This window comes from Prionailurus bengalensis, chromosome D1 (genome assembly GCF_016509475.1).
Source record: "Prionailurus bengalensis isolate Pbe53 chromosome D1, Fcat_Pben_1.1_paternal_pri, whole genome shotgun sequence".
Lineage (NCBI taxonomy): Eukaryota > Metazoa > Chordata > Mammalia > Carnivora > Felidae > Prionailurus > Prionailurus bengalensis.
This window is the reverse complement of record NC_057346.1, coordinates 107,055,691-107,082,751: the sequence shown is the minus strand read 5'-3', so window position 1 is coordinate 107,082,751 and position 27,061 is coordinate 107,055,691. Positions and strand designations below refer to the sequence as shown.

The following is a 27,061-nucleotide window of genomic DNA, read 5'->3' as shown; positions in this document are numbered from 1 at the left end:
ATGTCTTTCTTTGACTTATTTCACTTAGCATAATACGCTCTAGTTCCATCCACGTTGTTGCAAATGGCAAGATTTCATTCTCTTTTATGGCTGAATAATATCCTATTGTGTATATATACTACATCTTCTTAATCCTTTCATCTATCAATGGATACTTGAGCTGCTTCCATAACTTGGCTATTATAAATGATGCTGTTATAAACATACGGGTGCATGTATCCCTTTAAATTAGTGTTTTTGTATTCTGGGGGATAAATACCCAGTAGTGCTATTAATGGATCATAGGGTAGTTCTATTTTTAATTTTTTGAGGAAACTCTTTACTGTTTTCCTTAGTGGCTATACCAGTTTGCATTCCCACCAACAGTGCATGAGTGTTCTTTTTTTCCAAGTTCTTGCCAACACTTGTTGTTTTCTGTGTCATTAATTTTAGCCATTCTGATGAGTATGAGGTGATATCTCACTGTAGTTTTGACTTTCATTTCCCTGATGATGAGATGTTAAGCATCTTTTCATGTGTCTTTTGGCCATCTGGATGTCTTCTTCGGAGAAATGTCTTTTCATTTCCTCTGCCCATTTTTTAATTGGTTTATTTGGTTTTGGGGGTGTTGATTTGTATAAGTTCTCTTTAAGTTTTATTTATTTAAGCGATCTCTATACCCAACGTGAGGCTCAAACTCACGACCCCAAGATCAAGAGTCACATGCCCTTCCAACTGAGCCAGCCTTGTGCCCCTGTATAAGTTCTTTATATATTTTGGATACTAACCCTTTTTGGATATGTCATTTGCAAAGATCTTCTCCCATTTGGTTGGTTGCCTTTTAGTTTTGTTGACTGTTTCCTTTGCTGTGCAGAATCTTTTTATTTTGATGAAGTCCCAAATAGGTTATTTTTGCTTTTATTCCCCCGTCTCAGGAGACGTATCCAGAAAAATGTTGCTATGGCTGATGTCAGAGACCTTTCTGGCTGTGTTATTTTCTAGGATTTTTATGGTTTCAGGTCTCAAATTTAAATTACTATCAGTAATTCACAAAATACTTTTATAGGTAACTAACATTCAATTGGGGGGGGGGGTAGGGAATGAAACCTAAATGTTTTGCTCTACTTATAGAAAACTCTGTACAAAAAAGTCCAAATTGAGGGGCGGTTGGTGGCTCAGTTGGAAGAGTGTGTGACTCTTGATCTTGAGGTGGTAAGTTTGAGCCCCATTTTGGGTGTAGGGATTAGTTTAAAAATAAAAAAATCTTTTTTTGGTAATTTTTAAATTAATTAATTATTTATTTATTTATTTATTTTTGAGAGAGAGAGAGAGAGAACGAGCGGGGGAGTGACAGAAAGAGAGGGAGACACAGAATCTGAAGCAGGTTCCAGGCTCTGAGCTGTCAGCACAGAGCCCGATGTGGGGCTTGAACCCACAAACTGTTGAGATCATGACCTGAGCTGAAGTTGGATGCTCAACCCACTGAGCCACCCAGGTGCCCCCAAAATAAATTCTTTAAAAAAAATCCAATTGAATCTAAAAATTATTAGATTAAGAGTTCAATTAAAAAAACTAGACGCAGAACAATTCTGTTCTGTATACCAGTAGCAAACAATGAGAAAAAAAAAATTTAAGTTGCCATTTATACTAGCAACTGTTAACCTTAAAAATAAAACTGTCAGTTATCTTACCAGAAAAAAAAAAAATGAGTTTATTCAGGAATACCAGAGAATTGCAATTCAGGACATGTGGGAAATGTGCAACAGTCTATAAAACTGAAAATACTCTTGCTGTTCTCTGGAAATGTCACTCCTAGATGCACACCGCAGAGAAACTCTCATACATGTGCACAAAGCAACATATGAAAGATTTCACTGCCACGTTGGTTACACCAATATATATTTGGTAACCTGAAACATGTTCTATCACTAAGGGACAAGATCATCTGTAGAAAATCTCTAAATAGAGCACTATAAATAAATATTAAAGAACCAGGACATAAAAGACAAGTAAAATATGTGTCAAAAATATAGCATTAGGGGCGCCTGGGTGGCGCAGTCGGTTACGCGTCTGACTTCAGCCAGGTCACGATCTCGCGGTCCGTGAGTTCGAGCCCCGCGTTAGGCTCTGGGCTGATGGCTCAGAGCCTGGAGCCTGTTTCCGATTCTGTGTCTCCCTCTCTCTCTGCCCCTCCCCCGTTCATGCTCTGTCTCTCTCTGTCCCAAAAATAAGTAAAAAACGTTGAAAAAAATTAAAAAAATATATAGCATTAAAGAAAGAGGGGAAAGAGCAGATTTATCTTAAAATTCTTTCCCAAAAACCAAAAGACATAGTGGAATGCAACAGTCTGCATTTTAACTGACATTGAGTCCAAAAGGGAGAACCATACCATTCATGGGGGTACTGCAATATCGGGTTGGTTTGTAGAATAGATGGAGAGAGCCCCTATTCAATCTCTCTGTTCCCAAAACCCACATCATCATCATCATCATCATCATCATCAACTTGATAAAGTATCCTCAGGTACAGGTTTACAAGATACTAAATGATAAGAACACATACTATTCATGGGGCGCCTGGGTGGCTCAATCGGTTGAGCATGCAACTTCAGCTCAGGTCATGATCTTGAAGTTGACAAGTTTGAGCCCCACATTGGGCTCTGTGCTGACAGCTCAGAGCCTGGAGCCTGCTTCGGATTCTGTCTCCCTCTCTCTCTGCCCCTCCCCAGCTCAAGCTCTGTTTCTCTCTGTCTCAAAAATAAAGATAAACATTTTTAAAAAACCATTTTTTTAAAGAACACATACTGTTCTTGATCTTGGGCCAAGAAACAAAGAAACAACCTACAATTAAGATTCCCAGCGGAACTCGCTTCCCAGCTGTCCCTTATAAAATTCCACATCCTCAACTCTTCCAAAAACCAGTCTCACCCCTCTATGAGAGAGCTTCTCCTGGCATACTTCTCCACAGTTCAGGAAATAAGGAAATTCTGTCCTCAAACTGAATTTTTCCCAGAGGTGAATGCCCTACTCCCAGATCCCAGGAGAGCCCTGTTCATTTGCGGATCCCTTTTCCTCCACGAATGGAGGCAGTGCCTCTTGCTGCCAGGAGGGGGCAGACGCAGCCTCCATCCTCTGAGAGAGCTTCCTGTTGCCAGGAAGCTGTGGACAGTTCAACTGCATTTTTCCTAACAGCCTCTTCAGGAGCTTCCTTCATAGCACAGGGCAGGCAATCGATGCATTACAGTGTCGTGCCTTGTTCTACACGATAGGGATAAAATAAGTTATACAGACACGATTTCTGACCTCAGGGAGTTTATATAGGGAAGGGGTCAAGTAGAGCAAGGGAGGGAATGAGTAGTGATATTAAAACTGAAAAAGGAAAACGGGCCTTGTTGGCTCTGTCAGTAGGTACAGATTTTAACCTAAGAGCAAAGGAGAAACACTGAGGATTTTGAGCTGAGATCGGACTCTCCGTTTAGAAAGATCGCTCTGGTGGCGCCTGGGTGGCTCAGCCAGTTAAGCATCCAGCTCCATTCAGCTCATGATCTCACACAGTTCGTAAGTTTCAGCCCCCCCGCATTGGGATCTGTGCTGACAGCTCAGAGCGTGGAGCCTGCTTCGGATTCTGTGTCTACCTGTCTCTTTGCCCCCCCCCTCTCAAAAATAAAACATTTTTTAAAAATTAGAAAGATCACTCTGGCTATAATGTGGAGAATGGGTTATAAGGGGTTGAAGTCATGAGATGCCTGGGTGGCTCAGTCAGTTAGGCAACCAACTATTGATTTCTGCTCTGGTCATGATGTCGCGGTTCGTGGGTTTGAGCCCCACATCGGGCTCTGCACTGGCAGTGCAGATCCTGTTTGGGATTCTCTCTCTCTCTCTGCCCCTCCCACACACACTTTCTCTCAGAATGAATAAATAAACTTAAAAAAAAGAGAGAGAGAGAGAGAGAGTTAAGTCAAAGCCAGGGAACCAGTTTGGGAATCTGTAGCAGAAATCCAGAGGTAAATGGCTTACACTAGGGTACTGAGAAGGAGAAAAGCATCTACTGACATCCAGAAGCTGGCCTGGGATTCACACCTAGACCTTGGTGGTCTCCTGTTGAACGTAATTTCAGAATATCAACATAAGACAAGGCCACTCTGTGATCATGGTGGGTCAAGGCAAAACAAGTCCATCCCATACGTCTGAGCACAGAAAAAAAGGATGAACATCGTCCAGATAGCAAAAGTCCAAACTGCTCCCTGTCCTTGCTAATATGAGTGATGGTTTATTTACCAATCATAAGTCAGTCTCATTCTATCCTTCCGTCCTTCTAGGTAAGACTTATTAAGATACCCAATAATAAATGATGTCACTTCCTGAAAACGTCAAATCCAGAATAAAGCCTCACTTGCTTAAAATCTCCCACAAATCACTTAGCACAAGCCCAAATCCTGCAGTAAATTCTTTCCAACACCCTCTTACTGAGACACCCCATGATTCCCCACGGGGTGTGTTCTTCCTCGCTGCAACAAATAACCAACTTGCTCCAATACAAATACACTCCCGGAAGTGTTTGGCTGGAGAAGATTTACAGCATATCAGCAGCAGGGGATAAGGACCACGTTCTGGCTTAGACAATCGAGTCAAAGAGGGCACGTCGGGGAAGGAACAGATTTGTAGGAAAAGATGATAAATTTCATTGCGGACAAGTTGAGCTGAGCTGTTTATGGGCCGTCCCAGTGAAGATGTCTGATAGACAGTTAGATACCAGGGTGTGCAGTCCAGGAGATCTTGTGTTGGGATGAAGTGGGGGAGATGGCAGCATATATATGGTAAATGAGGCCCAAGGTGATGGGTAAGCCGGTTTATCTAGGCAGAGTCTAGCGAGTGAGAAAACAAGTGGACCCGGAACAGAACCCTGAGGAACGTGTAGGAATAGATAGTGAAAAAGGTCAAGAAGGAAGAGGAAACCCAGGAGGGTGCAGGGTCCCAGAGAGCAAAGGTAGGGAGCACTTCAGGAAGAGGGGGAGGTCACCAGTGCCAAATGCCACAGAGAGGTCAAGAAAGATGGAAGTATCTTCTGGGATTAAGTGAATGAGGCCAGGCCTCCGTGGAGGGGCGGGTACAGGAGCTGGAGTGCAATGGGTTAAGGACAGAATGGGAGAAAAGGTCATCGCTGAAATGGGGACGGTGCAGTTTCACAGATTCCTACTTTGTCTTTCCCACTGTGATAGCTTTTTTCCCCCAGCCCAAAGACCTGTTGTGGTGGTAATGCGCTCCAACCCCAAGCATATCAACCCCGTTAAACACCCGGGGACCAGGGAAACGATGAATGGAGTACCCAAAGCAAGCTCTTATTCTAGCCCCCGCTCCCCAAATCACTGGAATACACTGTCCTCAGATACAGGAGGTATCAGATGTTAAACTGATAAGAACAGATACCACACTTGAGCTTAGCCAAAACATCAATTCCTACCCGTATCAACTCCCTATTATCCCAAACCTTCCTCCCTCAGGTCCACAAATACAGTATATGAGCCTGTCCTTATAACCTTCAACATTCTCGTCTCCCCTGAGACCAGGCTAATCCTCCCCAGGGTCACGCTTCTCCACAATCCAGTAATTCTGTCATCAAATTGGGACTGTTTCTCCATGGAAGTTAGTAATCCCTGGCAAAGCGGTAGTTATTTGTATATCCACCTCCGTTAAGCGAGGCAGTGCCTCTTGTAGCCAGGTGAGGGCAGAGTTGCTCCCTGAGCAAACCCTCCCGGAGCTCTGTAAGCAAGGAGCACCTGTGATATGTAGGGCAATGAATTGAGGCTGGAAAAAGGTCATTCGAAATTTATGGAGATAAACTGGTATATACTGAGTCCTACTTAGTGTCTTGCATTCTGCCAGGCAACAGGGATACAATGATGATTTACACGGGCATGATCTTGAATTAAAAAGAGTTATAGTGGGAGGCAAGGTGAATCAGGCTTGGGGAGGGAGTGGTGGTAAAAAAAAAAAAAAAGCTGGCAAGGAAAGCAGGGGTCTTAACGGCTATACTGGTGGGTCCTAAAGACGATGGAAAGGCACTGAAGTTTTATGAGCTGAGAAGTGAGACTTGATCATAATTTTTTATTTGGAAAAATCACTCTGGCTGCAAGGGGGAGAATGGATTGATTGGAAGGGAGGAAACCAGACCCAGGGAGCAGGTTAAATTTTTTGTAAAAACCTCAGGGTGAATGGCTTGAATTAGGGTAGCAGAAGTGGGGGGCATGGACAATTGGGTGGAATGAATAGTGAGGTGAAGTCCATTTTGGAAAAGTTGAGGAGTCTGGGGACCAACCAAGTGATAACGTTCATCCAGAAGGCAACTGGAGTTACCGCTGTGAAGCTCAGGAAAAAGAGCCTGGGCTGGAGTCATAGGCATAATGCTGGTCATTAAAAACATGGGAGTGAATAAGGTGGCCCAGGCAGAGTGAGAAAAATAGCTGGGTGTGGCACCCAACTGGGGGTACATTACTGTTTAAGGAATGGCTACACTATCTACTTCAAGAGATCACTAAGACTGTTGGATCCACACGACTCCTGAAACAGAATGCTACGGGCACCAGTGACAGTCACAACAAACTTTATTACAATGAGAGGCAAGGCTGACCGATCGGGACCAACACTCTTGATAAGAGTGCGCCCCGAACAGCCAGGGTACAGAGTTTTTATAACCGATCACATCGTTTTATCATCACCTGGGAACAGAACAAAGAAAGTTTCCAGATGAGTCAGAAACAGTTGCCAGATGAGTTAGAAACAGTTGCCTAAGGAGGTGTTTATTTTAGACTTTCTGCCTCTAAGTGGCAACCAGTGGATCCCCTTGACCCTGCCTCTGATGCTCTTTTCTTTGGACTTTTGTTTCCTTAATTGGTGAAGCCTGATTTACAAGAGTATGAGAGGTAGTTTACAAGAGTAAAGCAAGGCTGTTATCTCTTAACCTTCAGTATCAACACAAAGCTGTTATTTTTCAAGCTAAGCATTAGCCCTATACTACAATCTAACCCTTACAAGACATTATGAGAAATATCAACAGTGGGAAAGAACAGGGTCTCAAGAACTGTGGGAACACAGCGTTTCAGGACATAGGGAATGGATCAACTGGGTAGTGTTGCTGAGAGGTCAAGAAAGTGACTGAAAATAGTCTTGAGAAAGCACAGTGGACACGGCATATACAAATCAGCCAGGGAGTTTGTCAACATGAAAATTCTGATTCATTTGGTCTGCGGAAAGACCTGGGATTCAGGGGCACCTGGGTGGCTCAGCAGGTAGAGCACGCAGCTCTTGATCCCAGGGTCCGTGACTTTGAACCCCACGCTGGACAGTGGAGCCTACTTTATATATAACCTGTATATGTATAGGCCCTGCTACAAGCCAAGCTCCTAGCGACATCGGACGGGAAAAACCGTCGCTCGGGAAAAATCAGACCCTGTCAGAAGATCCAAGCGGAGCAGGAGCACTGAGGGCCTGATTCACATTCCCAAAATGGCTCCGTACAAAGGGCCTTCCGCTCCCGGTACCCCACAGCCGCCCTCTACGCAGGGACCCTGCGCACCAGGCCTGCAGAGGCGCGCCGGGAGGCAGGCGTGTAACCGGGATGACGCCGGTCGAGACTTCAAGATGAGGTTCAGGGGGAACCTCACGGGGAGGTGGAGCCTGCACACCAGTTTAGGGTGTGTGTGGGTAAGCGGGGGGCTCAGGGAGTGGTGTGGGAGCAGGCAGTCGTGACCGGGACGGAGCGTCTCCCGAGATCGTTGCAAAGCCGGGACCTCTGCGTTCTCGTCCTACAGAGAGCCGGCGGTACGGCCCCCGCTGCAATGAGCGCCTGCGCGACTCCCTGAGACGCATGCGCGTCTTTTTTCGCGCCCCAGATGCTGAGTGTGCGCACTGCACTCCCGCCTTCCCTGGAATTCCCTACCCACAATTCCCCAGGCTCGCGCGCTGTCTCCATATGCGCGTGCGCCCGCCATAGTCCCGCCCATAAATCCCGTGGGCCTCTGCGAGGTGGTATTTAAGTATCTCGCTGCCGCCCGTCTGCCTCATTTTTTTTTCACGGTGTCGGGTAAGTGTGTGGGTTGTTTACTTTATCTTTTTTAAAAGGTGAAGCGAGGGAAAAATAAAAAGTGAGCGTGGCTTGCCTGAGCACTAATACATTGCATTTATTGGTTGGTGGGGGAGGGGTAAGAGCTCGGCCACGGCCTTGAGTCCACGAAGCAGCCGCGGAGCTTTGTGAAGGGCAAGATGGCGATGGCGGGCCGTGCCGGCGGCCCTCTCTGTGATGAGAACCTTTTCACAGACCTGTACTGAGCTCCGTGAGGATAAGAAACTCTGAAGAGACGGGCCTTGCACAGCCGAAATGCGACACAGTCGTAGCTCCGGCGGACAAAACGATTGTGAAAAAGCCGGTGTTGATTTAATGTCCTCTTGTCTGCAGGGATTAGGCGCACGTCTGAACGCTAGAATGGAAAAGGGCCGACCTGCTAGGGTAAGTGTGTGGCCCTCTTTTACCCCCTCTTCCTCCGTTGTCGAGTGTACGGGGGCCTTGTGGGAAGTGCTACGGGGATGATACTAAGGATTGAACTCTCTCTTTCTGATGGAGTAGTGGAGAAAGCCTAAGAGTTCTGAGTAGCACCAGCCCGCAGCGAATGTTCGGGTGTTTCGCGCGGAGGTAAGAAGACCGACTGCAAAGTATGAAACTAAGTGAGAGGTGGCCCCCCCCCCTTTTTTTTCCCTTCCAGATGTGGCTCAACTCAAAAGACCTTACGGGTTGGAGGATGGGACAAGACCCATCCCTGCAAAGTAAACATTCCAGTGATGCTCCAGGTGGGTATGCAGTGATTTACCGCAGTTAAGGGTGGGCACTGTGTCTAGATGGGGTTTGTTCTTGTTCAGATTATGCTGACCACTCTGTGATGAACATAAAAAAGACAAGCATATGGCTGATCTTAAAAGTGATGTCATCTTCCTGCTGAGAAGTGGACCAAGAGTATTCAAGGACCTATGAATGGCTATTTTTAGGTACATATAATGCCTTCCTTTTCTGTTTCCAGCATCTCCTCCCCAAGCCTGAGGAATCCAGCTGCCTCCAAGGGTGAAGACAGGTAATTTTTTGACCAAATGAGGGGATTGGAGTGTCCTCTCCTGTTTGGCCTACAACCAGGAGAGCAAAATGAGCAGTTTTGCCTTTTTGCTTCTTGCAGCTTATTCCTCTTAGAATGACTTTCCTGTGGAGGGAGAGAGCAACCCAACAGTACAGTTAATTCTTGAGATGGTGTGCTCTCCCTCACCCATATGTTACTGTCAGATGATTTGAATAGATATGCTGATCCTCTGTGAGGTACAACAATTAATAGCATGTTAGAGTTCTGATGGCAGTTTCTATTATGAAGAAACTTTGTTCTAGCCTAGTATTTTTTGATAACCATCTGGTCTCCTTTTGCAGGTCGTCCTGATGGTGGTAATATGTTGATTTACCTTATGGTGAGTAGCTTCTCCCAATACTGTTGTTTTGTTAGCATATATGTGAACCCATCAAAGGGTGATTTTTTTTTTTTTTTTTTCCATGGTGTGGTTTTTATTTGTCTCGTCGTTGTGACCAAAGACTTGATCAGCCCGTATAGCTTTCTGGTTCTTTTTCCTTGTAGTGATGTTTCTTGATCTATTTCTCTAGATGCCCACTGATGTGCTCAGGGTCGAATTCATGGAAAGAGTTAAGGATGGTGAGTACTTGTAACCTTGCTGATTACAGCTTGCCCTAGAGTATAATGCCAATGAAGAGAGCAAGCATCCTGTCTTACCCCTGTTCTAGCCCCAGAGCCAGTAATGGTGAACCCACTGGGGCTAACTGGGTGAGAGGATGAGAATTTGTTCCATAAGGAACTGTCTGAGGTACAGCGTATCCCTGTCAATAGTATTTGCTTGGGTTTTCTTCACTTAAACCCATTAATTATATAGCTAGAATAGCTTTGGCTGTTTTAGATACTTGCTTGGCTAATTACATGATCTTTTTCAGGAGCAGCTTCTTCGTGTATACTACCAAAAGGCCTCCAGAGTTAACAGGTTAGTTGGTTAATGTCTGTGGTTCATGCCACCAGATGGGCAAGTTTCCATGATGAATAAAACTAGCTCACTATGACTCCACAATGAAAACATGTGAACACCTGAGAAACTGGAAAAAGTAGGAATGGGGGGTGCCACGTGGAAGGACTTTTCATTACCCACAGCTTTGTCTTTCTCTAGGTATGGTTACCCATAACCTGCTCATTTGCTCAGAGGTGAGTAGTTTCCATACGTGATACCTGAAGCATATCGGGTACCAAAAAAGCTCCCTTTGGGACCTAAACACGTGATGACTTACATGGAATCTCGTTCGGCTGATAACTTGCTGTTGAGATTGGAAATCTGATTTTCCTAGAAATGATGGTTTTAAAGGGGAACGATTTATTGGTGAAGGTAAGCATTACTGACTCCAGTCTGGTTTGTTTCAGGTTTAGCACCTTCTCTGGAGCCCAAGAATGATTTGAGGTAAATGCCTTTGTAATGCTGTCATTTATAGCCATTATGTAAAATTTACTAGGTGTTTTTAATGGGGAGGGGGCGACACTTCGGGTAGCTATTCGAAGAAGACATTACTGACTTAATTCAGTCTTGTCTGTGGACACCCTGAACCATCTGTGACAAGCTCCCACTCACCAGTGATGAATGCAATACCGCCCCAGTCTGAACACTGTGACTGAAAGGTATTCTCTGAGCTGTGAGCTTATCTTAGAGTAAGAAGTGGTAAGTTGGCTGGTGGTTTCTATGTAAAATGTGCATGCAGAATACTACATAACCTTTACAGCTGTGCCTTCCCTCTAAGCAATGGGGACCCAGGGGGATGACTGAGAGGCCTATAATTCCCAATCATTCTTTTACAGGTACCCTCAGCCATTTCTCTGCTCAGCTCCAGTCTGAAGTCAGGTGGGTAAACCTAGATACTAGATGGTCCAAATTAAAACTTCCCAGTGAAGAAACAGTCACATGTCTTACTTCCTGTTCTAGTCCCAGAGCCTGTAAAGGTGAACCCACTGGGACTGGCTGGGGGAAAAGAGGAAGCTTGTTCCAGAAGGAACAGTCTGAGGGATTACAAGAGATTTCTAAAGATGGGAAAGGGAAGGACAAGTCACTTTGATGTAGTTTTGTTTTGTTTTTTTCCAGGTCTGAAGAAGGAACAAGGCATAGGTAATGGGTAGGTATTTGTCCAAATATTGGTGTTTATTTAATGTTTATTTTTGAGAGAGACCACATGTGAGTGGGGGAGGGGCAGAGAAAGATGGAGACACAGAATCTGAAGCAGGCTAACAGAAAAACAAAAGTATACCTGAAAGTAGGTATTATGTTAGGGTTTTTTTTTTTAGAAAGCAAGTGGGGGAAGTGGGGCAGAGGGAAAGAAAATCTTAAGCAGGCTCCATACTGAGTGTGGAGCCCACGTGGGGCTTACCCACATGACCAGAGCCTAAATCAAGAATCATGTTCAACCAACTGAGCTATTGATGCTCTCCAGGGTGAACTAGTTTAAAGGGTCGTCCCTTGTAAACTCCATGTAGTGCATACATTCTTCTTGTCTACCAAGAAAATGCACTTTATTCTGTATAGGAATTCAGTTCTTTATCAAAAGGGAATTTTCAAGTCCTGTTTTTGTACAACCTAGTTATTGCAATTAACATAATTGTTTAACCCTTTCTAAATACAGGTTTAACCTTCATTGTGACTTGTGCATGTAGCTGGATAGAAGGAAATAATCCTGGGGAAGTTGGCAGTATCCAATTTAATGTGGCACTTTGCCTGATGCTGTCTAGCTCAGGGAAGCATTGTTCAAGGAGCCTTCTAAGATCTTCCCTCCCCCAATACATGCCCCACTGCATGAAAAGTTTCCTGGCTTTGGGTGATCCTTAGCTCTGCCTTAACTTTGGCAGGCTTGGTTCATAAGGCACAGAGAGCCATAAGACATAATCCCCATTGAGGACCACTCAGACTCAAAATATTGGCTGTCAGAGTTTGGTATTTCACTGCCCTTTTTCTGCGTATAAAATTCCCAACGTTTCAGTGGAGTCTGCTTTCTGTAGGATCAGGCCAGTAGCCCCTGAATTTCTGTTCCTCTAATGAGTTTCTGGGTCTCTACATTCTTCCTTTTATCTGGAATTGTCCTGGTTCTTGTAGGTAACTCAGGGTCCCACTCAAAAGTTCCTGCTAGGAGGTACCTGGCTGGCTCAGAGCATGCAACTCGTGATCTCAGGATCCTGAGTTTCAACCCCATGTTTGGGCAGAGCCAACTTCTAAAGTTTTTTTTTTTTTTTAATTGTGAATGTTCATTTTTCAGACAGGGAGACAGAATCCCAAGTAGACCTCATGCTGTCCAGTGCAGAGCCCAACGCAGGACTTGAACTCTGAAACTGAGATAACCTGAGCTGGAATCAATGCTTCGACATATAACAGACTGAGCCAATGAGGTGCCCCTAAAAAAAATTTTCTTAAGTCAATGCTAAAAGGCTTACTTTGGCCAATTATTGTGTTTATCCTGTTGGTGTAAATATAACTTGATGAGAATAATCCTGCTTGTGTCGGCCTTCCATTTGTTCTTTCCATGGGAAACCAGAACTTCTGTTCCCTTAGGACATCTGGTAAGAATGCTCAGTGAACACCTCAATTGACATCAAACATCCATCTTTCCATCTACATGTGCCATTGTTTCTGAGCATAAATTTAGTAAGTGGGGTTAAGGTACATGAATGAGTACTTGAAAATTTACAATCTCATTCAGATGGATTGTCACCTCACACATACCTAATGTTTTCAAGTCTTTGCTTTTTAATTGGCGCTGTTGGGGAGCGGATAGTTCTACTTATGTATAACTGGGATGCAAATAGGTTGCATAAGAAAAGATACAAGGACCAACTTTTAAAATTGGGGGGAAAAAAAAGGCTGGGAGGAACACGGGAGAAACAGCTACCACAAGCAGAATCTGCAGTGCTGACCAGGAAACATCAGATCACTTGTGTCAAAGCCACTAAGGTCAGGTGGACTTGAAACAAAACAACAAGCAAGTGTTTAGCTTTTACTACAGACCAGCCACTATGCACACGACCTCTCACCCCAGTACTTACTGTGGGGTGTTTGCCAGAAGTATCCTTGGATAAAGGGGAACCAGCAAAGAAGCGACTTGTCCCTGTCACAATACCAGGGGAGGAGAGGGTTACTATTCAAAGTCCTAGGTACTTAAACATCAGGCCGGGTGCTATCCCTAGGAGTCTGGAGGCTGCTTCTTCTCTAACCCAGTTGAGGGATTCAGCAAGGAGACGATGGAACCAAAGTTGGATCTAGGCTGGTACAGGGGCCAGAAGGTATTCACTGAAAGAGTCTGGTTGACAATGAAGCCGTCCAGGAATACTATTCTCACCATTTGGCAAATGAATTCAAATTAAGATCCAAGTCAATGGCTACTCTGGCTAAAAGATGAGATAACAGACAATATGGAGGAATGGGGGAGAGGGTTGGAATGATTGAGGCCTGGCTCCTCGAGTTCCTGATACTTCAGACCACCTTTCCCCTGAGCTTCAGGTACATCCATTTGCCCCTTGACCTCCTTCCCTGATATACCTAACTGGACACAGTCCCTGGAGTCCCTGTCCTGCCCAGGTCTGCTCCCCCCTGACACAACATCCTGTCTCCCCACCTCCATGAATGGTCACAGCACTGAGCAGCTGCTGTGTCCCAAACCTAGCAGTGTACTGATCACAAGAGCCATGGCCTTGCTTTTGCCATTGTTGATTGCTGTTTAGTTACATTCTTACAAGAGGGAGGGAAAGGGAAAATAGGACAGTGAGTGCCTAAGATAGTTTGAAATAACAGTGGTTTTCAAGCAGCAGTGACTTCATCCCCCAGAAAAAAAAATCCCTGGAAACGCTTTTGGTTGTTACAACTTTGGGGGTGGTATACTGGCATCCAGTGGGGAGACCCTACGATGCACAGGCCAGCTCCCTCTCCACCACTCCAATGAATCATACAGCCCAAAATGTCAATAGTGCTAAGTTGAAGACACCATGAGATCTGTGAGAGATGCCAGCAGGGAACAAGAATCCGTGATTTGGTAAGAAGGTGGTCAGGGCAAGCGTCTCTGAGGAGGTGACATTTGAGCTAAGATGGGGAGTTCTGGAGGCTAAGGAAGGAACAGCTGATGGGATGAAACGGAGTCACTCAGGATGTATTCTGGAGTAGATGCAACAGGACTAGCGGACGGAGTGGATGTGGGGGTGAGTGAAGGGAGCATAAAGGACGTTCCAGTGGGGACAGTAGGGAATGATTTTGGATAGCGTGAGTCTCAGATGCCTCCCTGACACCCAAGGAGTCAAGCAGACGTGGTATGGTATAGGAGTTGCCTGAGGTTGGAGTCTCCACCACTTACTAGCTGTGTGACCTGAAGTGGTTCAGTTTCTCCATCTGTAAAAGACTGAACATGACAGTCACCACTTCTCTCTTAAGGCTGTTACTCCATACAAAGCACTTGGAATGGTGCCTGGCATCACTGACCAGTCAGGCTGGAGACAGGGAATCCGTTGTCACCATAGCACCGAAAGCCCAGGCACCAGATGAGAGGCTTTCAGTAGAAAGTGTGAATTCGAATTTCTAGAGAGCTGGGGGACAAGGTGGGGGGGGGGGGGCGGTTCACACAAATTAGCAAAGGGGGTGGTGGAATTGGTGGCCAAGAAGAGAACTGGTGCTTCTTTTCCAGGAGCTGCAGGAGCGGTCCAAATCCACCCCCGAGTCGCCACGGGAAAGTGGGCCCAGTGGAGCCAGCCTTGAGTCTAGGAGACCGTGCTCTCGGACAGCCCTGCCACAAGCCGAAGCAGGGCTTCCAGGACCATCCCCATCTATGCCCCCATTTTTTTTTTAAATGCTTATTTCTTTATTTGGGGAGAGGGGCAGAGAGAGAGACAATCCCAAGCAGGCTCTGCACTATCGGCATAGAGCCTGATGCACAGCTGGAACTCAGGAACCTGTGAGATCAGGACCTCAGCTGAAATCCAGAGTCGACCCTCAACCCACTGAGCTACCCAGGCGCCCCTGTACCTCCAACTTGATATGACCTCATTAGGTGTTTGGACGCCGTCAGGTTCTCCTGTCTCTTTAGGACTGTGGTTGTTAATGAATGGGCTTAGGGGGCCCTAAAGAATCCCCCCAGGAAATGGTATGCAAGACGTGTGTAAGGCAACTCATTTGAGGAAAGCTTCAACAGATTCTCAGAAGGGTTGGGAGATGCAGTTACATTAAAATCAAAATCTTCAAACTGACTAGGCTGTTCTTTGACATGCTCTATATTGTGCTGATTTTTAAGTTTATACCATTTCTTTTTTTTAATATTTCTTTTAACATTTATTTATTTTTGAGACAGAGAGAGACAGAGCATGAACGGGGGAGGGGCAGAGAGGGAGGGAGTCACAGAATCAGAAGCAGGCTCCAGGCTCTGAGCCATCAGCCCAGAGCCTGACGCGGGGCTCGAACTCACGGACCACGAGATCGTGACCTGAGCTGAAGTCAGACGCTCAACCGACTGAGCCACCCAGGCGCCCCAAGTTTATACCATTTCTTAAGAACACACACACACACACACACACATACACACACACGAATAGAAAGTCTAAAATTGTTTAATCAATTTATAAACAAGAAAAGTACCATTAAAACATTTTATGGGGGGGGGATGTTATAAGCCTTTGAACGTGTGACAATGTATAGTGTGTCAGTTTTGTGAAAACAAAACATCAAATTTATTTTATTATTTCAATGTTTATTTTTGAGAGACAAAACGCAAGCAAGGGAGGGGCAGAGAGAAAGGGAGACGCAGAATCCGAAACAGGCTCAGGCTCTGAGCTGTCAGCACAGAGCCCAATGCGGGGCTCGAACCCACAAACAGCGAGATCATGACCTGAGCAGAAGTCAGAAGCTTAACCAACTGAGCCACACAGGTGCCCCCAAGACATCAAATTTAAAATGTATGCACACGGAAAGAATGCTCTTCCCTTGGCCTCACTTTGCCTGTCATCAAAGCCAGTGATTCTCTGTGATCCCTCCCACTTCCCTCCACCTCTGCCATCACAGCCACCCTGCCCAAATCCCCTCCAGCTCTTGCCTGGAGAATCACAGGAGCCTTCTCCCAGTTTTCCCCAGTAGACCACGAACTCACGAAGCCAAAGGTCCTGTCTGATTTTATCATTGTAGAGTATGTGCTCCATAAGCATAATCAAATGGACACATGGCCTCCCAGGAGCAAAGGTTAATTTCCAAGTTCTTATGGTGCCTGCACTGTCAGTCTCCCATACTTGTATAGAAAGGGGCAGGGTAACAGCGGACTGAGGGTAAAGGAGCCACTCCCCACTTGCCTTGGCTTCAGAGGAGGAACAGGGCTGCTGCTGACTGCAGACCGACCTGAGGAAGCACGGGCCACCAGATCTGTGTTCTGGGATGCTTGGCTGTACATAGCCTGGGGCAGAAGGTGAAGCCCGCTCAGCTAGGGGCCTGTGGCCTCGCCCGAGGTTGGGTCCAGTAGAATTTGGAGAAGGTTCAGATGGAAAGAAACTGAACGCTGCTTTTGCCCCTGTATTGGTTTTTATTGCTGTTGAAACCAATTACCACAAACTCAGTGGCTTAAAACATAACAACTTACTATCTTACAGTCCTGGAGGTCAGATATCCAAAACAGGTCTCAGTGGGCTAAAATCAAGCTGGGTCCGCAGGACTGCATTCCGTTCTGGAGGCTCTAAGACAGAGAATCTGTTTCCTTGCCTTTTCCAGCTGCTAGAGGCTGCCCACATCCATCTGATGACCTCCTTCCATCTTCAAAGCTAGCAATGGCTCATCCACCTTATACGTGCTCCATCACTCTGACGCTGGCTCCTGCCCCCCTCTGACCCTGATGAGGACCTTTGTGATTACAGGCACCCACTAGATAATCCCAGATAAACTCTCCTTCCCCCAACTCTTAATTTAACCACATCTGCAAAGTACCTTTTGCCATGTAAGGTAACACATTGAGAGGTTCTGAGAATTAGCACGGGAGTATCTTTATTGGGGGCAGTATTCTACCGGCCACACCTCCTTAATTCAGCCCTCCCTGGAGGCTCTGGATTTACATATGGGAACCTTTACAAACTCCCTGTTTATTATTAGCATCAGGGACACAATGCTGAGAGCCTTGCTCTCTAAAATCATAGATTATAGAAATTTTGCTAGTTGAAAGCCTGTCAGTGAGAACAGAAGGTCCCACCTAGTCACCTTGACACAGAGACAACGGCCTCTATTTCCAGCCCGGGCGTAGAGCTTCAGTGAAGGAGATTTCCAACAGAACGTTCCACATTAAAAAAAAAACAAAAAACAAAACAAAACAAACAAAAAAAAACGCTCCACATTTATATTAATATACTTTCCAAGGAAACGGGACCTCAAGTCCTTTCTCAGCTCCGGCCTGATCATCAATCCTTTTCATACAGCCGGACTTCGCCTTGAGCCTACAAAAGAACTGCTTCGTTTACATTTTATCTACACTGGCCTCAGCCTGTCTCTCCCACCTGGGTTTAGGAATCGGGACCCTCCAAAACGCCTTTCTCTGGGCATCTCTTCCCTTGTGTGAAGGGCGCACGGTGGACGATGCGTCGTAAACGGCAAGATGTAAGTGGTTTGGGGGTGGATGGTACAGTCAAGGAGGAGGCGCGGAAGGGAGGGGAGCCCTAGAATGAGAGGGGAATGCAGCCCTAAAGCCCAACCTCAACTGGGTTCTCACTACCGCCGTATAAGCGCGTTATTAGTCCCCAGTTAACAGAAAAAGATTCCAAGCAACCGGCCTTATGTCATCAAGTCAGGAACTGGCGAGCAGGGATCCCAATCCAGTTCTTCGGACTCCGAAGCCTGTACTTGGGATCGATAAACAAACGTCCCGGGGAAGGGCGCCACCACCTACCGAAACGCCTTCCACCCACTCACCGAGAGCGCCGCACGGCCTGCAGGCGGGGAGACTGGCCCGAGTCTGGGAGGCAGAGACCACGCCCATATTGAAATCCAGACTTGTATGTGGACCAATCCCAAGAAAGAAAATCATTGGCAGGGCGGGGTTATGTAAAACACGCGGAGTCAGTACAGGCAGGCAATGCAGCAAAGACCACTATTTAAGATCTTTTTTTAAAAAAATCTAGCTATTATTATAAAGGAAAGATAATGAGACGTTGAACTTAAGAAGTATTACATATTTCAAGGTAATCTAATCATTATGTCATAGAAATCGCCACAATCGTAAAAGCTATAGGAAGGGTAAGGGTTGCCAGGAGCCGGTTGCAACGGTATCGCTTCTCGGCCTTTTGGCTAAGATCAAGTGTAGTATCTGTTCTTATCAGTTTAATATCTGATACGTCCTCTATCCGAGGACAATATATTAAATGGATTTTTGGAATTAGGAGATGGAATAGGAGCTTGCTCCGTCCACTCCACGCATCGACCTGGTATTGCAGTACTTCCAGGAACGGTGCACCCCCTTTTGGGGGAACACTAATGGTTTCTAAAAAAAGAACATGGTTTTTTAAGAGTCTTTTAGCTCTGGTTTGAAAGGGAGTGGTGGTTTTTCTTAAATATACTAAGCCAATGGGGCTGTTAAACACTTTCGTTGGTTTTAACCCAAGTTATGACTTACCTAATTTGTGAGCTCGCTCGCGCCGCGCGCCCCTTTTCTCTTTCTCTCTGCCCTCCCCATGGGCTCCGCGCGCCCCCTTTCTCTCTCTCTGCCTTCCCCATGGGCTCCGCGCTGATAACTCAAAAATTGGAGTCTTTTTCGGGTTCTGTGTTTTTTCCGCCGGCGGTGCTCTGTCTTTGTCAGATGGAAGTGTACTAACGTTAATAAGAATAATATATTGCTCAGCGGGGAGCGTTCTGATACAAGCAAGTAACTTGAGAATGATCCCTGTTGTTTCTTACTCTGCGTGCAGAAATTGTTTTCCTGGTATCGATGTGTTTCTCCCCAAGGCAGTTTCTATTTGGTAAAATAACTTTCTCGGTCTGGGAGCTGGAGTAGCAACTTTTTTTCTCTTGCACTTTTAGAAAATGTGTTCTTTAAAGGGTTCAAAAACGATTTGCAGGTTTGTTTTATCCTGGATTATAAAGGGGAACTCCCGGGGGGGCCGGCCCAGCCTAGCCTAAACCCCAGATATATCCCCGAGTTTACAATGAGAGGAAACCGCCCACCAACAAAGGGGACGTCTCGCAAAATAAAGGAGTAATTTAAAGAAAGACTTTTAAGGTTAAGGTGGAGTTTAGATTTGATTTAATGTTGTAATAGGCTCAATACAAACTAGGACTGTGGAGGGGAGACAAAGGGGTCAATATCCAGTGTACCCTGTGAAGTAGACATCGTGCTTGTTACCTTGGTAATAACGTTTGCATAAGTGTGGAATGTTGTGCTCAGAACCCTCATTCACAGCTCTGCAGCTGAGCTGGAAATCGAGGCTGCTTCTCTGTGAGGCCTTGTGCAGGCAAGAGTGCGATGCTTTATTTCTTACTGATAAAATTTTAAACGGGCAAATTTCTGGTACTCTAATCTCAGAGAACAAAACCTCTGTAATAAAATTGTAGTCATTCACAGGAAGGGTGGTTACATTTATGCAGCAGCAGCTTGTACCTGGGAGAAATACTGTTAATTTTGCAGTTTTATTCTCAGTTGGAGCTGATGTTTTTTACCATCACCAAACCTCAATGCGAGGAAATAAAAAAGACGCAGCTACCTCCACTTTCTAGGTTTCTATTTTAAGATCATCGGTTTCATTTTCCCCATCCTTCGTCGGTTTGTGGCTTTTACGCTCGAGGTTGAAGCCATGCGCCTCAGTGATTTTTTTTTTTTTTTTCTAAAGTGTGCTCGTCTTTCTTGTCTTGTACAGAAAACATATTACACGATGCTTTGGAGCAGGGAGGCGCCTTCCACTCCAAGTACACAACTGTCAAGTTACTCTCCAGATCTCCACCAGCACCCCCAGAGTTCGTAAAGCAAAACCAGCTGCAGAAGGCAGGGGACCAGGGGATCTTTACTCTTCTCTTTCTTATTCTTTTAAGTTTGTATTTATTTAAGTGATCGCTACACCCATCGTGGGGCTTTAGAACTTACGATACGGAGATCAAAAGTCACGAACTCCTTCCACCCAGCCAGCCAAGCGCCCTTCTTCCGGCTTTTTAAACTGCAAGAGACGGCGTTCATCCGGATCAAACGCGGCGCGCTGGTGACGCAACGCTGCGCCGGAAGTGCGAGCCGTGGGCTGCTGGGTTCCGTTATGGGGGCTACTGGGGCACGCTGGAACCATGTGTGGGTGGGCACCGAGACCGGGATCCTGAAAGGTGGGTGGCCGGGCCCAGCATCGGGAAGGGGGGGGGGTGTCCCTCGCTCGCGACCCCGGATCGACTGACGCCCGCCTCCCGCAGGGGTGAACCTTCAGCGCAAACAGGCGGCGAACTTCACGGCGGCAGGACAGCCGCGGCGCGAGGAGGCGGTGAGCGCCCTGTGCTGGGGCGCGGGCGGCGAGACTCAGGTGAGCGGCCGCTGGTCGGTCCCGAGCTGGGGGGGATCTACGGTGCGGCAGCCTCGCTCTGGTCGCCATCCTGCCCTCTTCTGCCCGCAGATCCTGATGGGTTGCGCCGACAAAACAGTGAGGTACTTCAGCACCGAGGAGGGCAGATTCCAGGGCCACAAGCACTGCCCCGGCGGGGAGGGCACGTTCCGAGGCCTCGCCCAGGTCGACGGGTAAGACCGAGCCCCTCGCTGAACGCTCAGGTCGTAGGGACAGCGTGGAGGCTCTCGCGGGACTGCCGAATATTGGGCAATCAACCCTTAGGGACCCCAGCCTGGGCTGAGTGACAGGCCAGGTGCTATTGAATACCTGCTTATTAATAGGCATTGGACGAAATGCAAAGGCTGCAGGCAAACCAGACACGTGCAGTACCTGCCTTCATGAGTTTGCATCAAGGGTATTTTTCCTGGCTCCATAGCTTTTTGGATGACCCTGAGCAGGTCACTGAATAGTTTAGAGTATGTTTGAAAATGGAGACTAACAACCACCAATGATACGGTGAAGTTCTCAAAGGAAAGGATAGGAAAGTGTTAGTGGTTAAGTAACTGGGGGTAGCTTTCTTCCAAGGAGGGAGAAGGCTGTGAACAGGCTGTGTGGGTTTGATGGTGTTCTGAAAACTGACTAGTCGAAGTGCCTGTGTAGGTGAGTCACTTGAACTGAGCCATGAAGGATGGGTAGAATTTTGACAAGAGGAGAAAGGAGTAAGCGCGTTTCAGAAAGAGACTGCTGCCTGGGCTGAGGCCAAGGATTGGTGTCAGGCTACATGGTAATTTCAGGCAAGGTAAACAGCATTTGGGGGTGGAAACCGAGGGCGCGTTTTAGTACAAGATGGGCAAGGTAGGTAGTGATTAAATGTGAAGGCCTTTCAGCGTCAGACTGAGAGATTTGCACTTATGACTTTGCAGGTGGTTTTGAGCGAGGAGGGGTGTGTGGAGAATGGGTTGGAAAGAGTGGTTGAGAACCTCTTGCCGAAGCCCAGGCAAGCACCGCTACAGCCTGAACCGAGGCAGGGAGGGTGGGCAGATGTGAAAAAGAACATAGGCTCGGGCTTTACACAGATCCTGGGGGAGGCTTGCTTGGGGAGGGGGTGTGTGTTTTAGGGAGAGATTGACATTTAGTGTCTGGAATGCCAAACAGGGAACTTGAGAGAAGAAGCTAGTGTTTGACTTTGGCCAGACCCGAACGTGAGACCAGTCCCACTTCAGCTCTTTCAGAGCTACTGATCCTGGCCCCTGGTGACCCACCCAAGGTTCAGAAAAACCGGCAGGGCCGGCTGCCCCCAGATAATAGCAAAGGCACTCTGCTCTGGAGCATCACACGCTTGACTTTCCAGCTCTGGTTCTGACATTTAGAGCTGTGTGGGCAAATCTTTTTACACTTCTCAGAGCTTGAGTTTCCTCACTTACAAAACTGAGAAACCATCCCCCGTTGAGGATATTAAATAACAAACATGGGAGGAGGGAGTCTAGTTAATGTGAATCTGGGGGTGGGTTGACTAGGGCCCAGAGAACACTTGAAATTCATACTTACTTACTTTTTGTTGTTGTTGTTGTTTACTCTAACCTCCCTCTGCCCACAGCACCCTCATCACATGTGTGGATTCTGGGGTTGTCCGGGTCTGGCGTAACAATGACAAGGAAGCATCCTCTGACCCAGTAAGGCTCCCCTGCCCTGCCAGTGATGGGGAAGATGAGGGCCCGGGTAGGAACCGAGGGAGGGCTTTGGGGGAAGAGGGTTTTTTGTTTGTTTGTTTGTTTGTTTTGTTTTGTTGTTGTTGTTGTTGTTGTTTAATTTACATCCAAATTAGTTAGCATATAGTGCAACAATGATTTCAGGAGTAGATTCCTTAGTGCCCCTGACCCAGTTAGCCCCTCCCCGCCTCCCACAACCCCTCCAGTAACCCTCAGTTTGTTCTCCATATTTATGAGTCTCTTCTGTTTTGTTCCCCTCCCTGCTTTTATATTATTTTTGTTTCCCTTCCCTGATGTTCATCTGTTTTGTCTCTTAAAGTCCTCATATGAGTGAAGTCATATGATATTTCTCTTTGACTAATTTCACTTAGCGTAATACCCTCCAGTTCCATCCATGTCATTGCCAACGGCAAGATTTCATTCTTTTTGATTGCCGAGTAATACTCCATTGTATCTATCTATCTATCTGTGTATCTATACCACATCTTCTTTACCTGTTCATCCATCGATGGACATTTGGGCTCTTTCCATACATTGGCTATTGTTGATAGTGCTGCTATAAACATGGGGGTGCATGTGCCCCTTCAAAACAGCCCACCTGTATCCCTTGGATAAATACCTAGTCGTGCAATTGCTGGGTCATAGGGTAGTTCTATTTTTAGTTTTTTGAGGAACCTTCGTACTGTTTTCCAGAGTGGCTGCTGCACCAGCTTGCATTCCCATGGGGGAATAGGATTAAGGACTCCGGAACTGACTCTCATCTCCTGTCTCTTTCAGCTCCTGGAGCTGTGTGTGGGTCCTGGGGTGTGCAGGATGCGCCAAGACCCAGCACGCCCGCACGTGGTTGCCACGGGTGGGAAAGAGAATGCTTTGAAGGTGTGGGACCTACAGGGGTCGGAGGAGCCTGTGTTCAGGGCCAAGAATGTGAGTGACAGTGGTGGGAGGGGCTGGGGCTGAGGTTCAAGGAGGCTGAGGCCACTGAGTTGGGGGATGATGATGAAGAGCTGAAGGACAGGGCCTGTGAGCCCTCCTGCAACCTGTCCCCCCTCTATCCACCCCACCAGGTACGGAACGACTGGCTCGACCTGCGGGTTCCCATCTGGGATCAAGATATACAGTTCCTTCCTGAATCTCAGAAGCTTGTCACCTGCACAGGGTACCATCAGGTGAGGTACTGCCCCACCTCTACCTCCTCCGGGGCTTAAGCAGCCTCCTAGAGAAACAACGAAACAACCTGCCTGGTGGCACAGGCCGACCTTCATCCTCTGTCTCTGAGCTCCCAGAGGGAGCATTCCCCCCCACCCCCCCCGCTCCCCGGCCCCCGACCATCCCAGCCCCATGGCTGAGCCAGAGACCTTCTGGTACATTGTAGGATGAGTTTTCTGAACTGTGACCCTTCCTTCGCTTCCAATGTGGAAAGGAGGAGAGAAGAAGGGAGAATTCTGCTTCTTTCACAGTAGAATCCCACGGTCCAGGTGTCATGAGAGGACACTGGGTTGGGTGTCAGGGGAACTGGGTTCTGGTCTTGATGCAGCCTCTGATTTGCTTTGGGACCCAGGCCTGACCCACTCCTCTGCATCCTTGGCTCCTTGGCTTTTTTTTTTTTTTTTTTAATGTTTTTATTTATTTTTGAGACAGAGACAGACAGAGCATGAGCAGGGGAGGGGCAGAGAGAGAGGGAGACACAGAATCGGAAGCAGGCTCCAGGCTCCTAGCTGTTAGCACAGAGCCCGACGCAGGGCTCGAACTCAAGGACCACGAGATCATGACCTGAGCCAAAGTCTGACGCTCAACCGACTGAGCCTTCCAGGCGCCTCCTCAGCTCAGCTTTATAGGAGGGAGGGCGGGTGGGCCCGACTGGAGATCTTTACAGCTGGCCTCATTTGAAGTCCTAAGATCCCAGGGGCACCTGGGTGGCGCAGTCGGTTAAGCGTCCGACTTCAGCCAGGTCACGATCTCGCGGTCCGTGAGTTCGAGCCCTGCGTCGGGCTCTGGGCTGATGGCTCAGAGCCTGGAGCCTGTTTCCAATTCTGTGTCTCCCTCTCTCTCTCTGCCCCTCCCCCGTTCATGCTCTGTCTCTCTCTGTCCCAAAAATAAATAAACGTTGAAAAAAAAAAAAATGAAGTCCTAAGATCCCGGCAGGACTGGGTCCCTGTGTTTGTCCCATTTCCTTTGCTCCTGCATACTGAAATCTGATCTTGGGGATATGTCGCTGTTCAAAACACACTGTGAGGGCTTACTCTCCCCTCTGTTGCTCAGGCTAAATTTCTCTGCCTGAAATTCAGTAGTCTCTGAAGATTGGACTGGCTTGCCTTTTCATGCCAAGATGGGAGTATGGAGGGGTGGAATGCCCACACATGTGGACCCTGGAAATGCTGTCACCCCCCCTAACCTGGGGGACCTCTCTCCCTAAGCAGATCTCCTCTGCCCACTCTTCCCTGACACTCAGAGCAAGAGGGGGGTACGTTTCAGATGAGAAAGTTTCTCTAAGAGTGGGTCATAAGAAAGCAGTGTATGAAGGAGGGCGTGAAGATACGGACAATCCAGGGACGGGTATGTGGCGTGAGGGTGCTCTCGTGATGCTTCGGTGTTCTCCAGGTCCGTGTCTACGATCCAGCCTCTCCCCAGCGTCGGCCAGTCCTAGAGGCCACCTATGGAGAGTATCCACTTACGGCCATGACCCTCACTCCCGGGGGCAAGTAAGTGTTGAGAGGACACAGAGTGGGGCTCGGAGAGGACTCTAGGAGGCTCCTGCTGACCCCACCCACCTCTGGTCTCCTCCTTAGTTCAGTGATCGTGGGCAACACTCATGGGCAGCTGGCAGAAATTGACCTTCGGCAAGGTGAGTGGACTAGGGAGCCCTGCAGGAGGGGAAGAGGTGGGAGGAAGGGCAAGATTCCCTCTGAGGGGGTACAGTGGCATGGTGGAGCCCTCATTCAGGTGCCAATTGCCTGGGTTCAAATCCTGGTTCACCAGAAGCTGTAGGGTCTTGGACAAATTACTTCAGTTCTCTGTGACATTAGCTCCTCCACCTGTAAAATGGAAATATTAATGACAACTCCTGTCCCCACCTTATGTTGAGATATAAATATTGAAACATAAAGCGACTTGAAACGGTAAACAATGGTTGTTGGCTGGCCGGCTAGTGCTGATGCCTCCCCCTCTCCTCCAGGACGCCTACTGGGCTGTCTGAAGGGACTGGCAGGCAGTGTCCGAGGATTACAGTGCCACCCTTCAAAGCCCCTACTAGCCTCCTGTGGCTTGGACAGAGTCTTGAGGGTGCACAGGATCCGGAATCCACGGGGTCTAGAGCATAAGGTGAGAGCTGGCTGCCTTGTGTGCCCCAAGCCACGTTTCCGTTCCAGTGTCCCTAGCTCCTTATGGCCCCTCTTGGTTTTGTAGGTTTATCTCAAGTCTCAACTGAACTGCCTCCTCCTGTCAGGCAGGGATGACTGGGAGGTAAGCAGCTGGGTCTTGGAATGTGGGAGCAAGGGCACAGATGTGAGCACTTCCCCATGGAGAGAAAAAAGAAACAGCTGGAACACAGCCAGAACTGTCTGCCTGTCAGCCAAGTTGCTTAAGTTCTCTGAGGGGGGTTAATAGTTACAATCCTGGCAGGGCTACTGCAAAGGGCCACATAGGAGCATGGATGGGAATAGTGTCCGGGAGCAGGAATTGAAAGTGCTTTCCCAACTGGATCCTCCTTCCCGGGGCCTCTGTTACTGTGCCCCAGACTCCTAAGTTTTCTCCCACTCACCAGGATCAGCCCCAAGAGCCTCAAGAGCCCAAAACGGCGGCCCTAGAAGACACAGAGACAGATGAACTTTGGGCCTCCTTGGAGGCAGCCGCCAAGCGGAAGCTCCCTGATTTGGAGCAGACCCAAGGGGCTCTCCAAACCAGACGGAGAAAAAAGCAGCGGCCTGGATCCACCAGCACCTGAAGAGCCTGTGCTCACTTTGTAAATAAACAGTTTAACACCCACCATGACCCTGAGCCTTTTGTGATGGGAGAATGGAAAGAGGACTGGCTGCTCCCAGCGCTGGTGCAGCAGGATAGCTGATGTCACAAAAGCCAGGCGCGGAGCCTGGTGGGCTGGCGTGGGCGGCACGGAGTTCGGGGCCGCTCGGGACCATGGGCTGCTGCCAAGACAAGGACTTTCAGACCTCCGATGATCAGGCTAAGGAGGCTGATTCGGAGGAAGTCGAAGGTGAGAGCCAAGACACACCAGCGGGACCCAGGAAGCGGGAGAAGGGGCTGCGCCGAAGGGGATGGCCCGGGAGGTTGGACCGGGGAGGGTAGAGCAGAGCTCAGTGGGCTCGTCATCCCCGCAGGCACCGAAGAGGTCGATATGGACTCGCCGGACCAAAAGACTCTCAAGTCGAACGAAAGCCTTCTGATCACCGTGCTGTGGCGGCGGCTATCCCTGTGCAGCCGTCGGGGCTCTCGTTCAAACAAGAGGCACTCAGTCCAGAGTCAAAAGCATGCGTTACAGCAGAGCAACCGGGAGGGGATCCTGGAGGAGCCGGAGAAGGGGTGACCCCAACCTGCTCTCAATCTGCCCCAGCCTCCGGAGAATAAAGTTTCTAACGTGTACCTTTCCTATCTTGCTTGTCTCCGCTGCCCGCTCTGGGCACACTGGACACCGACGGGGCTCTTTAAGGCCCCTCCCCTGAGGCTGGCCCAGCCCCCTGGGCCCCAGCTCTCGTTCCTCAGGGGCGGGGTCACAGGCGGCCTAGCCAATGGG

The 27,061-nt window shown here is 47.8% G+C and overlaps 2 protein-coding genes, 2 long non-coding RNA genes, 9 other non-coding genes and 1 pseudogene across 15 annotated transcripts; 12 read left to right on the top strand and 2 right to left on the bottom strand.

Annotated features, from left to right (window-relative positions):
* Window positions 1-5,255: 5,255 nt before the first annotated feature.
* LOC122484615 lies at window positions 5,256-5,433 on the bottom strand (annotated as a pseudogene).
* A 2,629-nt stretch (window positions 5,434-8,062) lies between these two features.
* Window positions 8,063-12,582, top strand: LOC122483915. 2 transcript variants are annotated; one of them, XR_006297496.1, is made up of 11 exons: window positions 8,063-8,481; window positions 8,735-8,795; window positions 9,047-9,097; window positions 9,439-9,476; window positions 9,667-9,715; window positions 10,009-10,055; window positions 10,236-10,270; window positions 10,484-10,520; window positions 10,913-10,955; window positions 11,193-11,223; window positions 12,355-12,582. It is a non-coding gene; the product is annotated as an uncharacterized LOC122483915 (long non-coding RNA). The 2 variants fall into 2 exon arrangements; XR_006297494.1 differs by having other exon boundaries at window positions 8,067-8,481; window positions 8,735-8,819.
* Window positions 8,551-8,626, top strand: LOC122484567. Its single transcript, XR_006297627.1, has one exon. It is a non-coding gene; the product is annotated as a small nucleolar RNA SNORD26 (small nucleolar RNA).
* LOC122484566 lies at window positions 8,901-8,973 on the top strand. Its single transcript, XR_006297626.1, has one exon. It is a non-coding gene; the product is annotated as a small nucleolar RNA SNORD27 (small nucleolar RNA).
* On the top strand, window positions 9,296-9,370 carry LOC122484565. The gene has a single exon (XR_006297625.1). It is a non-coding gene; the product is annotated as a small nucleolar RNA SNORD28 (small nucleolar RNA).
* Window positions 9,762-9,888, top strand: LOC122484572. The gene has a single exon (XR_006297631.1). It is a non-coding gene; the product is annotated as a small nucleolar RNA SNORD22 (small nucleolar RNA).
* Window positions 10,100-10,165, top strand: LOC122484564. Its single transcript, XR_006297624.1, has one exon. It is a non-coding gene; the product is annotated as a small nucleolar RNA SNORD29 (small nucleolar RNA).
* LOC122484569 lies at window positions 10,338-10,406 on the top strand. The gene has a single exon (XR_006297628.1). It is a non-coding gene; the product is annotated as a small nucleolar RNA SNORD30 (small nucleolar RNA).
* On the top strand, window positions 10,684-10,752 carry LOC122484570. The gene has a single exon (XR_006297629.1). It is a non-coding gene; the product is annotated as a small nucleolar RNA SNORD31 (small nucleolar RNA).
* LOC122484571 lies at window positions 10,995-11,119 on the top strand. Its single transcript, XR_006297630.1, has one exon. It is a non-coding gene; the product is annotated as a small nucleolar RNA SNORD22 (small nucleolar RNA).
* Window positions 12,583-18,363: 5,781 nt separating the features above from the next.
* Window positions 18,364-18,554, top strand: LOC122484611. The gene has a single exon (XR_006297667.1). It is a non-coding gene; the product is annotated as a U2 spliceosomal RNA (small nuclear RNA).
* A 1,356-nt stretch (window positions 18,555-19,910) lies between these two features.
* Window positions 19,911-26,298, top strand: WDR74 (WD repeat domain 74). Of its 2 annotated transcripts, XM_043581461.1 has the most exons (11): window positions 19,925-20,396; window positions 20,481-20,587; window positions 20,678-20,799; window positions 22,206-22,281; window positions 23,095-23,241; window positions 23,382-23,483; window positions 24,916-25,016; window positions 25,104-25,159; window positions 25,490-25,635; window positions 25,720-25,776; window positions 26,078-26,298. In XM_043581461.1, the coding sequence occupies exons 1-11, from the start codon at window positions 20,333-20,335 to the stop codon at window positions 26,255-26,257; spliced, it is 1,158 nt and encodes a 385-aa protein (XP_043437396.1). In that variant the 5' UTR covers window positions 19,925-20,332; the 3' UTR covers window positions 26,258-26,298. The 2 variants fall into 2 exon arrangements, with proteins under 2 accessions (XP_043437395.1, XP_043437396.1); XM_043581460.1 differs by having other exon boundaries at window positions 19,911-20,396; window positions 20,481-20,799.
* Window positions 24,815-25,200, bottom strand: LOC122483916. Its single transcript, XR_006297497.1, has 2 exons — window positions 25,086-25,200; window positions 24,815-24,968 (listed from the first exon to the last, which is right to left on the bottom strand). It is a non-coding gene; the product is annotated as an uncharacterized LOC122483916 (long non-coding RNA).
* Window positions 26,299-26,376: 78 nt separating the features above from the next.
* On the top strand, window positions 26,377-26,910 carry LOC122483914 (testis-expressed protein 54-like). Its single transcript, XM_043581466.1, has 2 exons — window positions 26,377-26,524; window positions 26,649-26,910. Exons 1-2 carry the CDS (start codon window positions 26,377-26,379, stop codon window positions 26,852-26,854), a joined length of 354 nt encoding a protein of 117 aa, XP_043437401.1. The 3' UTR covers window positions 26,855-26,910.
* Window positions 26,911-27,061: the final 151 nt, after the last annotated feature.